Below are 13,294 nucleotides of genomic sequence, written 5' to 3'. Positions count from 1 at the left end.
AATTCTAACTGGAATCTAATTTCTTTCTCTCTACCTATCTATAAATATTTCCGCGACTTAAACCCAGATGTTTGTCGGTATAATAACACATTAATTCTTCACTACCCATTACTCAACCTTTTACGTCCAGCAGTGTTCACAATACGGGGCCTGGTGGTCGGGGGTCGGAAAAATACCCGTAAACATTTTCTACTTGTGATTCTAAAGGGTTCTGGCTGATGTGAAGGGTGGGGGGGAGTTAGGTTAGGTAAGTGCTGTGTGGTGGGGTGTAGAGAGAGATACGAGACAGTTGCAGATGACATTTAATTAAAAGACAAAGAAAGAGTGATGAACGACCTCGCGTCTCACAGCTGAGGTTGTTCTTGTTGACCCACACCTAATGTAACCTTACCTTACCTAATGTAACCTAACCTAACCTAACCTAACCTAACCTAATCCCTAACCTAATCTTACCTGTTATACATGTATCTGTGACTTAGGTGGTTATATTAACGCTTAAAATCTCCTACACCTCGTCCCTGGGTCCTGGCCTCACAAGGGTCGTCCTGGCCTCTCAGGGTCGTCCTCAGGGTCGTCCTCTCCTCAGGGTCGTCCTGGCCTCTCAGGGTCGTCCTGGCCTCCCAGGTCGTCCTGGCCTCTCAAGGTCGTCCTGGCCTCAGGGTCGTCAGGGTCGTCCACGCCTCTCCAGGGTCGTCCCGCCTCTCAGGGTCGTCCTCGCTCTCAGGGTCGTCCTGGCCTCTCAGGGTCGTCCTGGCCTCCCGTCCTCTCAGGGTCGTCCTCGCATCAGGGTCATGGGTCGTCATGGCCTCATAAAAGTCGTCCTCGCCTCACAGGGGTCGTCTTGACCTCATAAAGGTCGTCCTCGCCTCGCATGGGTCATCCTCGCCTCACAAGGGTCGTCCCGCCTCACAAGGGTCGTCCTCGCCTCAAGGGTCGTCCTGGCCTCAATAAAGATCTTCCTGCCTCCAAGGGTCGTCCTCGCCTTCAAGGGTCGTTCTTGCCTCTCAGGGTCGGGGTCGTCCTTGCCTGTCAGGAGTCATAAAGGTCGTCATAAAGGTCGTCCTCGCCTCACAAGGTCGTCCTTCATCGTCCTCACAAGAAGGGTCGTCCTCGCCTCATAAAGGCCTCACAAGGGTCGTCTCCCTTCAAGGGTCGTCCTGTCACTCCTCGCCTCACGTCCCGGGGTCGTCCTCGCCTTACAAAAGGGTCAGTCGCCTCCAAGGGTCGTCCTGGGTCAAGTCGTCCTCGCCTCACAAAGGGTCGTCCTCGCCTCATAAAGATCTCCTCGCCTCACAAGGGTCGTCCTCGCCTTCAAGGGTCGTTCTTGCCTCTCAGGGTCGTCCTCGCCTCTCAAGGGTCCGTGCCGGTCGTCCTCGGGTCGTCCTTGCCTCTCAGGGTCGTCCTCGCCTCGCAGGGTCGTCCGCCTCAAAGTCGTCCCCGCCTCATAAAGTCGTCCTCGCCTCCTGGGGTCGTCCCGCCTTCGTCCTCTGCTCATAAATCTTCCTCGCCTCAAGGGTCGTCCTCGCCTCTAAAGATCTTCCCTCGCTCACAAGGTCGTCCCGCCTCCAAGGGTCGTTCTTGCCTCCTCATCCTCGCCTCAAGGGTCGTCCTTGCCTGTCGGGTCGTCTCTCATAAAGGAGTCTCCTCGCCTCACAAGGGTCGTCCCGCCTCGCGGTCGTCCTCGCCCATAAAGGTCGTCCTCGCCTCACAAGGTCGTCGTCCGTCCTCGCCTCATCACAAGGGTCAGTCCTCGCCTCACAAGGGTCATCCTCGCCTCCAGGGTCGTCCTCGCCTCACAAGGGTCGTCCTCGCCCGACAAGGGTCGTCCTCGCCTCACAAGGGTCGTCCTCGCCTCACAAGGGTCGTCCTCGCCTCATAAGATCTTCCCTCCCTCACAAGGTCGTCCCGCCTTCCAAGGGTCGTTCTTGCCCCTCAGGGTCGTCCTCGCCTCTCAAGGCCGTCCTTGCCTGTCAGGGTCGTCCTCGCCTCAGGGGTCGTCCGCCTCAAAGATCTTCCGCCTCACAAGGGTCGTCCTCGCCTTCCAAGGGTCAAGGGTCGTCCTCTGCCTCCAAGGTCGTCCTCGCCTCATAAAGTCGTCCTGGCCTCACAGGTCGTCCTCGCCTGCAGGGTCGTCCTCTCCTCATAAAGTCGTCCTGGCCTCACAAGGGTCGTCCTCTGCTCATAAAGATCTTCCTCGCCTCACAAGGGTCGTCCTCGCCTCATAAAGATCTTCCTGCCCACAAGGGTCGTCCCGCCTTCCAAGGGTCGTTCTTGCCTCTAGGTCGTCCTCGCCTCCAGGGTCGTCCTCGCCCTCAAGGGTCGTCCCGCCTGTCAGGGTCGTCCCGCCTCGCAGGGTCGTCCTCGCCTCAAAGGTCGTCCTCGCCTCATAAAGGTCGTCCTCGCCTCACAAGGTCGTCCTCGCCTCGCCGTCCTCGCCTCATAAAGATCTCCTCGCCTTCCAAGGTCGTTCTTGCCTCTCAGGGTCGTCCTCGCCTCTCAAGGGTCGTCCTGTTCTCAGGGTCGTCCCGCCTCATAAAGGTCGTCCGCCTCAGTCGTCCTGCCTCACAAGGATCGTCCCGCCTCACAAGGGTCGTCCTGCCTCACAAGGGTCGTCCTGGCCTCTAAAGGGTCGTCCTCGCCTCACAAGGGTCGTCCTCGCCTCATAAAGATCTTCCTCGCCTCACAAGGGTCAGTCCCGCCTTCCAAGGGTCGTTCTTGCCCCCAGGGTCGTCCCGCCTCAAGGGTCGTCGCCTCAGCCTCCAGGGTCGTCCTCGCCTCATAAAGATCTTCCTCACAAGGGTCGTCCTCGCCTCCATGGGTCGTCCATGCCTCGCAGGGTCGTCCTGCCTCATAAAGGTCGTCCTCGCCTCATAAAGTCGTCCTGGCCTCCAAGGGTCGTCCTCGCCTCACAGGGTCGTCCTCTCCTCAGTCGTTCCTCGCCTCTCAGGGTCGTCCTCGCCTCTCAGGGTCGTCCTGGCCTCGCAGGGTCGTCCTCGCCTCATAAAAGTCGTCCTGGCCTCATAAGGGTCGTCCTCGCCTCATAAAAGTCGTCCTCGCCTCACAAGGGTCTTTCTCGCCTCACAAGGGTCGTCCTCTCCTCAAGGTCGTCCTCCACTGTTTGACGTCATGTATTTAATCAAGTAAGAGAACTTTCCACCTCTTTAAATTATGAAAATTCTCTACTCCCGTTTTCATTGATTAAAAAATGCTTCGTGTTATCTGATGGGCAAACAAGTTCTCTGATTGGTTGAGGGATTTTTGGTCTTCTGTAGGTAAAAATCTCTTCTCCCATTGGTGGAAGTTGGGTTTTTGGTAAAGTGTTTGATTATATCCCTTGTGATAGTGTTACCTGATTGGTTGAAGCTGCTCTTAATGTCTGTTTATGATTGACTGGAGGCCATAGCTAGATTATTATTGGTTAAATTTTGCCGTGTTAGGTTTTCAGTGGTCAAGTGCTTACCTGTTATTGGTTAAGTGCTTCTGTTCTTAGCCCTCATTGGCTAATTACTTCTCCTTCTGTTCCCTTATTGGTTGAGTGCTGAGGATCAGTGCCGTCATTGGCCAATTATCTCTTCCTTTATTCCCTCTTTGGTCAATATTTCACCCTGAGTGGTGATTTATGAAGCAGGAATAAGCCACGACAACATTCCAGGAAGGGAGAATACTGGAATACTTTACCTGGAATAGTCGACCTGGAGCTGCTGGAAACAATCTGGACGTAATACCACTTTCTTTACACGGTGAAACCAACAGTGTGAGGACCTAACCTAACCTAACCTACACGACTTTCCCCAATAATTTCCCAACATGGCTACAGGAATTTTGTAACCAGCAGAGTCAGAACCTAACCTAACCTAACCTAACCTAACCTAACCTAACCTAACCTAACCTAACCTAACCTAACCTGTAGACCTCAGCAGACATGTTAATGTTTTGAAGGCATCACGTGTGTCGTTACCAGGAAGTTGTTTGTTTATCGTGACGCACTCATGTTCATTATAAGAGGGTCTGGTGGTGATACACTTACACCAGCGAGACACAAGACTGACCTAGTGATGTTAGTACCAGACGTTAGGTCAGGTTAGTTCAGGGTTAGGTCAGGGTTAGGTTAGGTTAGGTTAGGTTAGTTTAGGTTTAGGTTAGGTTAGGTTAGGTTAGGTTAGGTAAAGGTTAGGTTAGGTTAGATTAGATTAGATTAGATTAGATTAGGTTAGGTTAGGTTAGGTTAGGTTAGGTTAGGTTCAGGGCTCCAACGGACTCCCTAAAACATTCCCCCAAATTTTCACATGACAGCTTTGCCTTTCACGTAATAGTTTGTTTGGGAAAATTCGAAAGCGTGATCACAATCCCGGGGACTGAGTCTTCCCAGTGAGTCTGTAGGTGTGTGTGTATAAGTCTGGGTGAGGGAGGTGAGGGACAGTAGGTATCCAGCTGTCACAAGGGGCTTGTCGCTGCCCTCCTGGGACTGTCAGACTTAATTCTCAGAGGCATTAAGGGTGAATTTTATCTGTATGTTGTGGTAGGATGACCTGTATTAACTGTATGTTGTTTTGTTTGAATAAACTGTATAATTAGAAATTTTATATTTATTATTATTATTATTATTATTCCGATTTTATTATTTTGTTATTATTATTGCTGCTATTATTATTATTATATTTATTATTATTATTATTATTATTATTATTATTATTATTATTATTATTATTATTATTATTGTTATTGTTATTGTTATTGTTATTGTTATTATTGTTATTATTGTTGATAGTCACTACTACTACTACTACTACTACTTTTTTTTTAACGTGGCCTCCAGTCTCCCCCCAATAGCCACACCTTCGCCACCATTTAATTACCTAAATATTAAATATCCTACTACTACTACTACTACTACTACTACTACTACTACTACTACTACTACTACTACTACTACTACTACCACCATTATTGTACACACACTGTAATAAGGGAGAAAATCCGCGAGGCACCTTTCCCCTTGAGATGAAAGCGAGAGAAAGTTACCACGTAAAAGGGAAAGTCGGAAAAAATAAAGCGAAGTGAACCTCAATTTTTCGCCAATTTGAGACAGAATAAATTTGAATGTAAATGATCACCAAGAAAAGACCCTGGGGTGTCTCTGGGCCTTTTATTACTAATATTAAGTCTTTTTTATTGACCTTAAACTTAAGTCTTTTTTATTGACCTTAAATCTGTATTACTGATCTTAAGTCTTTTTATTGACCTTAAGTCTTTTTTACTTGATATTCAGTCTTTTTGTTCATGGTCTTTACATGGATTTCAGTCTTTAAGTTCATTATTTAGTCTCTATATGGAATACTTTCAACATGAGTCTTAAATCTTTTTACGAATAAGAAACTTTAGTCTTTTTTTATTCTAAGACTTTAATAGTGTAAGTCTTATTCCTTAAAGTATCATCACCCCTTAGTCCTGGGGTTTTAAAGTGGATCCCATACAGTTCACGACCCGTTCAGGATAGTGTGGATGTCTGGCTAAACACTGGACCGCCTTCAATTCCCCAACTGTAAAATAAAGTACCAAATTTATCATAGGGTGGATGTGGAGGTGCTAGGGATCGAACCAAGGACCCTTAGGACGGGAGTTGAGTGTCGTATTTACTCGGCCACCTCACACATAATATATTAGGTATTTTAATATATTTCTCCCCAATTATTAATGCTTTCTGGTAAGTATATTTGGTCTATATTACTACAGGAGCCATGATGCAAGTATAGAAGGTATTTTTATAAGGTATATAGCTTAGTATATTAATCACGGGCCTTACTATAGCGATATATACATGATTATATGTATTTTTAATGTTGAATCTTGTTTCTGTTTCGGCTGATAATTTATTTGTGTACTTGTGGTGGTGAAACAAAGCCCCTTGGCTGACACACACGACCAGCCACCACACAGTCCAGGCAATATATCCTTATATATAACCGCAATATGTCCAATATGTCACTGTACAGTATCCCCCTCTTGTATATCCGTCAATCTGTTTTCAATATTTTATTTGGGTGTATTTATGAGTTATCGATTGGCAGATACTAGATAATATATTTTTGTGTCGCGTCTGCCTTTCCTGACCTGACTGAGGAGGTTTTTTTTTTTTTAGCTTGTGTGGGAGGTATGTTCTTTATTTACGATAATTTATTTAGTTGTTATTCACTTGTTTAATAATTTTTCTTTAAGTTCCCCCTCCTCTTTCCTCCCCTCTTTTCTCGCTTTTATGAGGTGAGTGGGAAAGGAGGGGGTGGTGAGAGGGAGTGAGGGCGGGGAAGAAAGGGAAGGGATGGGAGTGAGGGGGAAGGGGGAGGATGGGAGGGAAAGAGTGGAAAGGAAGGAGGGGGTGGGAGGGATGCAGGGGATGGGAAGTGTGGTAAGATGATGGCGATGGAAGAGGAAGGTTGGGGATGAGGAAGAGGAGGAAAGGAGAGAAAGAATGGGATAGGAAGGGAGAACAGCAAGGTCGGATCGGTAGGTTAGGTTAGGTTAGGTTAGGTTAGGTTAGGTTAGGTTTGGTTTGGTTAGGTTTGGTTTGGTTTAGGTTTAGGTTGGGTTGGCAGCCTATAAATATTAAAACCCATTTGACCTGTAAGCGATGTGAATAGGGAGGGAGGGGGTGGGGGCGAGGTAAACGATTATTGACCTAGAGTTGCATATCAAGATGGTGGCTTTATTATCCCTCTTATGGGTACTAAAGAATAACATATATACAGCCCCGTAAGGTATATGTTCCTGGGTTATGTATATCCTCACAAAGGCCGGAGGTATATCACAAGGTCCAGCGGCGCTAAGCTCAGAACCTGCTACATAATTTATAACCCTTTCTTGCCTGATGGAGGGAGTGGTGGAGGAGAGGTGGGGGAAGGGGATTGGAGGAAGTGATGAAGTGTGTACATCCTGGTGTCAGCGGAATTCAACTTTCTTGCATTTCCTTTGATAACAGTCGATACCCATAGGTGTATTACTATTGTGTGTGTGTGTTAGGTTGGGTAGTGATGCCACCACCTTTAGGCTAACCATTACTACCCATGACCACTCCCCACCTACCACAGCCACACACCACCACCACCACCACCACCACCACCACCACACCACCCACTACCACCTACCACAACCACCACTACCAACCATTGTACCACCTACCACCACTACCACCCACCACCACCACCCACCACCTACCACTACTACCACCACAAAGGTCAATAGTAGGTGGCGTGTCTTAGCTAGAGTCCTCTGAGCTGTTCTGGACATGAGACTTATCGCGGGTTTTGTTATTCCCTCATTTATTACCTCCTAATCTGTTGTAATTCCTCCTTTATCATCCCTTTGTGTCTTATCATTAATTTTGTCGTTCTTCCATCTTTATCGGTTCTCTGTCTTTCTCTTAATCTTTATTTATGTTCATTGTATCCTTCATTCTCTTGTTATTCCTTGTTTCTTACCTATCTTTTCTTTTTGTACGTTATTTCTCATTTATCATCGCCTTTGTTTCTCACATAATTCCCTCACCTGTAATTTCTCTTGTCTCTATCTCTTACCTGTTAATTAATGACTGTTTCTTATCTTGACAGGTGAGTGGCGGTGACTGACTGTCTCTTGTAGGAGGAACTTTAGGGAGCCAGGCAAGAGGTAAGGCAGTTTATTTTATTATCATTATATATATATTCGATATCACAATACCGACATATCCGCTAATGGACGAGAGAACTGAATAGCAAAATAAAACAATAAATGACAGAAAGAGGACACAGACAGATATGGTATCAACGTCACCAGGTTGAATATAGTCCTCGATTCTTCCCTCTGGAGGATTGGAGACTTTTTGTAGGATCTGGAGTCTTCTGAATAGTGTTTGGTGATGTTTTTGTTTTTATTAGATAGTGGGGGTTTTTTAGTGTTATTGTTTTTATTATTTTCTGTTTTGTGCTTAGTTTCGGTGTTCATTTGTTTGGTTTTTGTTCGTTTTCGTCTGTTTGTGTCGCCTTTCGTTGTTTTGGTCGACGGTGTGAATTTTTAACTCGGGTCATTATTATTATTATTATTATTATTATTATTATTATTATTATTATTATTATTATTATTATTATTACCACCTTCTAATCATCATGAATATCACCACCACCACCATCATCACCACCACCATCATCACCACCACAATACAAATCACCACCACGCACCACACCTCATCTCCAGCCTGTAGTAAAAGTGACCATTATTGTATATATATATAGCGTCAACAACATGGTCGTTCGTGGGGATAGAATTTTTTCCCTCACCCCATCACTCACCTTCCTGATGGGGTATAGACATGCCCCGGAAGCGTCTGAGGGGACGGGAGAAGGTATAAATTTACTCTAAACTCAGATTATCAAATGTTTTAAAGTGGTTTTTTTTTTTTAATGAAAGTATATGTGGGATTCTTCTTGAGTACGATGATTTAAACCTTTGAGTACTATGATTTAGTCTCTTGAGTACGATGATTAACTTTAAATTTTAAAAGCTTTAGGTACGATGATTTAAAGTTTGAGTACGATGATTTAACCTCTTAGTACGATGACTTACTCATGAACACAATAAATTACCCCCTCCCCAGTACGATAAATTAACCTAAGTACGATATTTTTAATCGTCTTGTATACAGTCTCGTAGTACTGAAGGTTCTGGTCATCATTGTACTCAAAGGGCTAAAACTCATCGTACTCAACGGACTAATTGGTTAGTTGATGTCCCGGGGATCGAACCTGGGGCCACTACTTTCCAAGGTGAGTGTGCTTCCTCTTCTCTTCTCTTCTCTTCTCTTCTCTTCTCTTCTCTTCTCTTCTCTTCTCTTCTTTCTCTTCTCTTCTCTTCCTTCTCTTCTCTTCTCTTCTCTTCTCTTCTCTTCTCTTCTCTTCTCTTCTCTTTCTCTCTTTCAGTGTGTATGTGGTTAGGTTAGATCAGGTTAGGTTAAGTTAGGTTAGGTTAGGTTAGGTTAGGTTAGGTTAGGTTAGGTTAGGTTAGGTTTGAGTTAATTAGGTTGGGTTAGGTTAGGTTAGGTTAATTAGATCAGGTTAGGTTAGGTTAGGTAAGGTTAGGTTAGGTTAGGATAGGTTAGGTTAGTTGTTAGGTTAGGTTAGTTTAGGTTAGGTTAGGTTAGATTAGGTTGGATTAGTTAGATTAGATTAGATTAGATTAGACCAGGTTAGTTAGGTTAGGTAAGGTTAGGTTAGGTTTTGAAAATTATAAAAAAAATTGAGAATTTGTTCATTTCTTTGAAGAAATGTTTGACTAATTCTCCTGGTAAAGTGTTCATCAGGTCCTGACGTTTCAATCGGCTCTGTGTGTGTGTGTGTGTGTGTGTGTGTGTGTGTGTGTGTGTGTGTGTGTGACTCACTACTTTAATTCTTGTCGTTCTTAGGTGATTAAATTCCCGGCGTGTCAGTGAAGCATATTTTTTACATGTTTGATTCTCTTTTTAACTCGCTTCTCAATACCTGACTCGCGACTGAAGGGTTAGGTTAGGTTAGAAAAAGTTAGGTTAGGTTAGGTTAGGTTGGGTTAAGTTAGGTTAGGTTGGGTTGGAAAAGTTAGATTGGGTTAGGATTGGGTTGGGTTATTGGGTAAGTTTAGGTTAAGTTAGGTTAGGTTAGGTTGGGGTTTGGAAAAAGTTGGATTAGGTTAGGTTAGGTTGGGTTAAGTTAGGTTAGGTAGGTTAATTTAGGGTGTCTAATCTTCAGGTGATTTAAATAAAGTTCTTCTCATTCATCCTTGTCACCTAGCCTTTATGTATAAAGCCCTTATGTCACTTTAACACCTCTCCAGCTCTATACTACCCTTCACCACTGGACATGCCTCCTCCTCCCTCCCCTCCTAATTATCGTGGGAGAGGGAAGAGGGTGGGTGGGTGGGTAGAGGGAAGGGTAGTGGGGGGTTAAATCACATCCGGCAGCCTTTCATTTGGTGCTCATCGCTTGTGGCTATTTCGTCCTTATCGTGGTTGCTGTTTTGATCAGTTGTGGGAAAGAGGTGTGTGTGTGTGTGTGTGTGTGTGTGTGTGTGTGTGTGTGTGTGTGTGTGTGTGTGTGTGTGTTCTTTAAAGAGAGATACGAAGGTGAAGGATATGTGATTAGAGATAAGGGAGGAGAGAGAAAGAGAGAGAAGAATAGTGGTAAGAGAAGAGATAAAGTTATAGAGAGAGAAGAAATGACGGAAAGAGAGAGAGAGAGAGACGTCACACCTCAACATGACAGATTCTAATCAGTCTTATCATTATTAATCCCAATCACACTAATCCATTAATCCTCCTAATCCCCTATTTTAATTATTCCCCCGTCACCAAGAGGGAGAGGGGGGGTTACAGCAGTCGGCATGTTTGTTTGTATGACTTACTTTCTTTCTTTCGTTCTTCTTTCTTTTAGTTTTATTTTTCCTGTTCGTTTCTGTCTGTCTGTTTATCTGTCTGTCTGTGTCTATTTGTCTGACTGTCCTTCTCTCCCTCCTCCCGCTCCTCCCTTTCTCCCTCCTCCGCTCCACCTCCTGCTCCTCCCCTTCCCTCTCCTCACGCTCCCTCCTTCCCTCCCTCCTCACGCTCCGCCTCCTCTCCCTCCCCCTCCCCTCACGCTTCTCCTCCCCTCCTCCTGCTCCTCCTTCCCTCCCTTTCACGCTTCTCTCTTCCTCCTTCCTCCCGCTCCTCCCTTTCCTCCTTCCTCCCTGCTCCCTCCTCCTGCTCCTCCTTCCCTCCCTCCTCCGGCTCCTCCCTTCCCTCCCCTCCCGCTCCTCCCTCCCTCCCTCCTCCCGCTCCTCCTTCCCTCCCTCCTCTTGCTCCTCCTTCCTCCCCTCCTCCCGGCTCCTCCTCCTTCCCTCCCTCCTCCGGCTCCTCCTTCCCTCCCTCCCTCCGCCTCCTCCTTCCTCCCTCCTCCCGCTCCTCCTTCCCTCCCTCCACCCACTCCTTCCCTCCCTCCTCCGACTCCTCCTTCCCCCCTCCCTCCTCCCGCTCCCTCCTTCCTCCCTCCTCCCGCTCCTCCTTCCCCCCTCCCTCCTCCCGCTCCTCCCCTTCCCTCCCTCCTCCGCTCCTCCTCTCCCTCCCCCTCCCTCCCGCTCCTCCTTCCCTCCCTCCTCCGGCTCCTCCTCCCTCCCTCCTCCCGCTCCTCCTTCCCTCCCTCCCTCCCGGCTCCTCCTTCCTCCCTCCTCCCTGCTCCTCCTTCCCCTCCCTCCTCCTGCTCCTCCTTCCCTCCTCCCTCCTCCCGCTCCTCCCTCCCTCCCTCCCCCCTGCCTCCTCCTTCCCTCCCTCCTCCCCGCTCCTCCTTCCCTCCCTCCTCCCGCCCTCCTTCCCTCCCTCCTCCCGCTCCTCCTTCCCTCCCCCTCCCCTCCTCCTTCCCTCCCTCCCTCCCCGCTCCTCCTTCCCTCCCCTCCTCCCGCTCCTCCTTCTCTCCCTCCTCCTGCTCCTCCCTTCCCTCCCTCCCTCCTGCTCCTCCCTTCCCTCCCTCCTCCCCTGCTCCTCCCTCCCTCCCCCTCCTCTCCTCCTCCTCCCTCCTCCCTGCTCCTCCTTCTTCCCTCCTCCCTCCTGCTCCCTCCTTCCTCCCTCCTCCCCTCCCCCTCCTTCCCTCCCCCTCCTCCCGCTCCTCCTCCCTCCCTCCCACTCCTCCTTCCCTCCCTCCTCCCGCTCCTCCTTCCCTCCTCCCGCTCCTCCTTCCTTCCTCTCCTCCTGCTCCTCCTTCCTCCTCCTCCTCTCCTCCCTTCCCTCTCTCCTCCTGCTCCTCCTTCCCTCCCTCCTCCCGCTCCTCCCTTCCCTCCCTCCCCTCCCGCTCCTCCTTCCCTCCCTCCTCCCGCTCCTCCTTCCTCCCTCCTCCCGCTCCTCCTTCCCTCCTCCTCCTGCTCCTCCTTCCTCCTCCCGGCTCCTCCTTCCCTCCCTCCTCCTGCCTCCTTCCCTCCCTCCTCCCGCTCCTCCTTCCCTGTCTCTTTCATTTTCCTTATGTCGGTTTATCCTTGTTTATTATCGTTACCTGTTTTCCTCTCTCTCTCTCTCTCTCTCTGTTCCCTTGTTTATAATTCCTTCTTATTCTCTCCTCCGTCCGATTATTCTTAGGATTCATTCATTATTTACCTTCCTTGTGTTTAGTTTAATTGTCATTCTTGTGTAATAATAATAATAATAATTAACTGTTTATTGAAGGAGCATGGCAGCCGGAAGCCTGACAATATACACTTACATAATAGGTGAATATACAAGTAACTTAAGTGATACAAATATGATATATAATAACTAGGTGGGGAGAAGGTCATACTACAGGGCATTTCAACATAGTGACAGTGCAAAAAGGTAATATTGACTGGGAGTGAATACACTGGTTGATTACGAGTTATTGATAATTTTACAATAGTTGGGACTGGGCTGTTCTTATAGCGATCAGTTCGTTCTCGTATGGGCTGGATGTGTGTGTGTGTGTGTAACAATAATAATAAACGGTTTATTAATATAGTTGCAGCCGGTGGCTGAAAATATACAGACTTACATTTAATTTAGACATAATGATATAATATGCGTTGAATACATTTACAGGGCTGTGCAGTAAATAAATCAGGAGTTGTTTATTATTTTAACAATAGATGGGATGGTGCTGTTCTTATATCTATCGGTGCGGGCTCTTATGGGCTGTATTTTGTTGCTGTGGCGAATTGCGCGAGGTGGGTGGGGGGCTGCAGGAGGTGGCGATGACGAGGGTGGTGCAGTAGTTGGCTGCCAAACCTTTCCAGTGCTTGGTGGTGGAGGTCACTGAGGTATGGCATTTCCAAGGTGGAGAGAGCGTTGGTGTAGCCGGAGTAGTCTGCACCGAGCATGATTCTGCAGGCCCTTTTCTGTACCTTCTCTAGCTGACGTTGTTGGGTGGAGTTGAGAGAAGACGACCAGGCTGGTGTGTGTGTGTGTGTGTGTGTGTGTGTGTGTGTGTGTGTGTGTGTGTGTGTGTGTGTGTGTGTGTGTGTGTGTGTGTGTGTGTGTGTGTGTGTGTGTGTGTGTGTGTGTGTGTGTGTGTGTGTGTGTGTGTGTGTGTGTGTGTGTGTGTGTGTGTGTGTGTGTGATATAAGATAGGTAATTTTCTCTCTCTCTCTCTCTCCACACTCCCTCCTCCCTCTCACTCCGATACTGTCCACACCGTTCTCTCCTCCTTCCTCCCCTCCCTCCTCTCCTCTCTCCTCCTCTCTCCTCTCTCTCCTCCTCTCTCCTCCCCTCTCTCCTCCTCTCTTTCTCCATCTTGTGTCAGGGGTGAGAGGAGGTTAGTGGAGTGTC

At 47.7% G+C, this 13,294-nt stretch overlaps 1 protein-coding gene across 1 annotated transcript; it reads left to right on the top strand.

Moving 5' to 3' along the window:
• The first annotated feature begins 871 nt into the window (after positions 1–871).
• On the top strand, positions 872–2,625 carry LOC121875425 (serine/arginine repetitive matrix protein 2-like). Its single transcript, XM_042379983.1, has 3 exons — positions 872–1,009; positions 1,076–1,861; positions 2,128–2,625. The coding sequence occupies exons 1-3, from the start codon at positions 872–874 to the stop codon at positions 2,623–2,625; spliced, it is 1,422 nt and encodes a 473-aa protein (XP_042235917.1).
• The last annotated feature ends 10,669 nt before the right edge of the window (positions 2,626–13,294 follow it).

Source organism: Homarus americanus, unplaced genomic scaffold (assembly GCF_018991925.1).
Source record: "Homarus americanus isolate GMGI-L3 unplaced genomic scaffold, GMGI_Hamer_2.0 scaffold50961, whole genome shotgun sequence".
NCBI lineage: Eukaryota > Metazoa > Arthropoda > Malacostraca > Decapoda > Nephropidae > Homarus > Homarus americanus.
The sequence above is the reverse complement of the archived record's forward strand: the minus strand, read 5'-3'. Positions and strand labels throughout refer to the sequence as shown.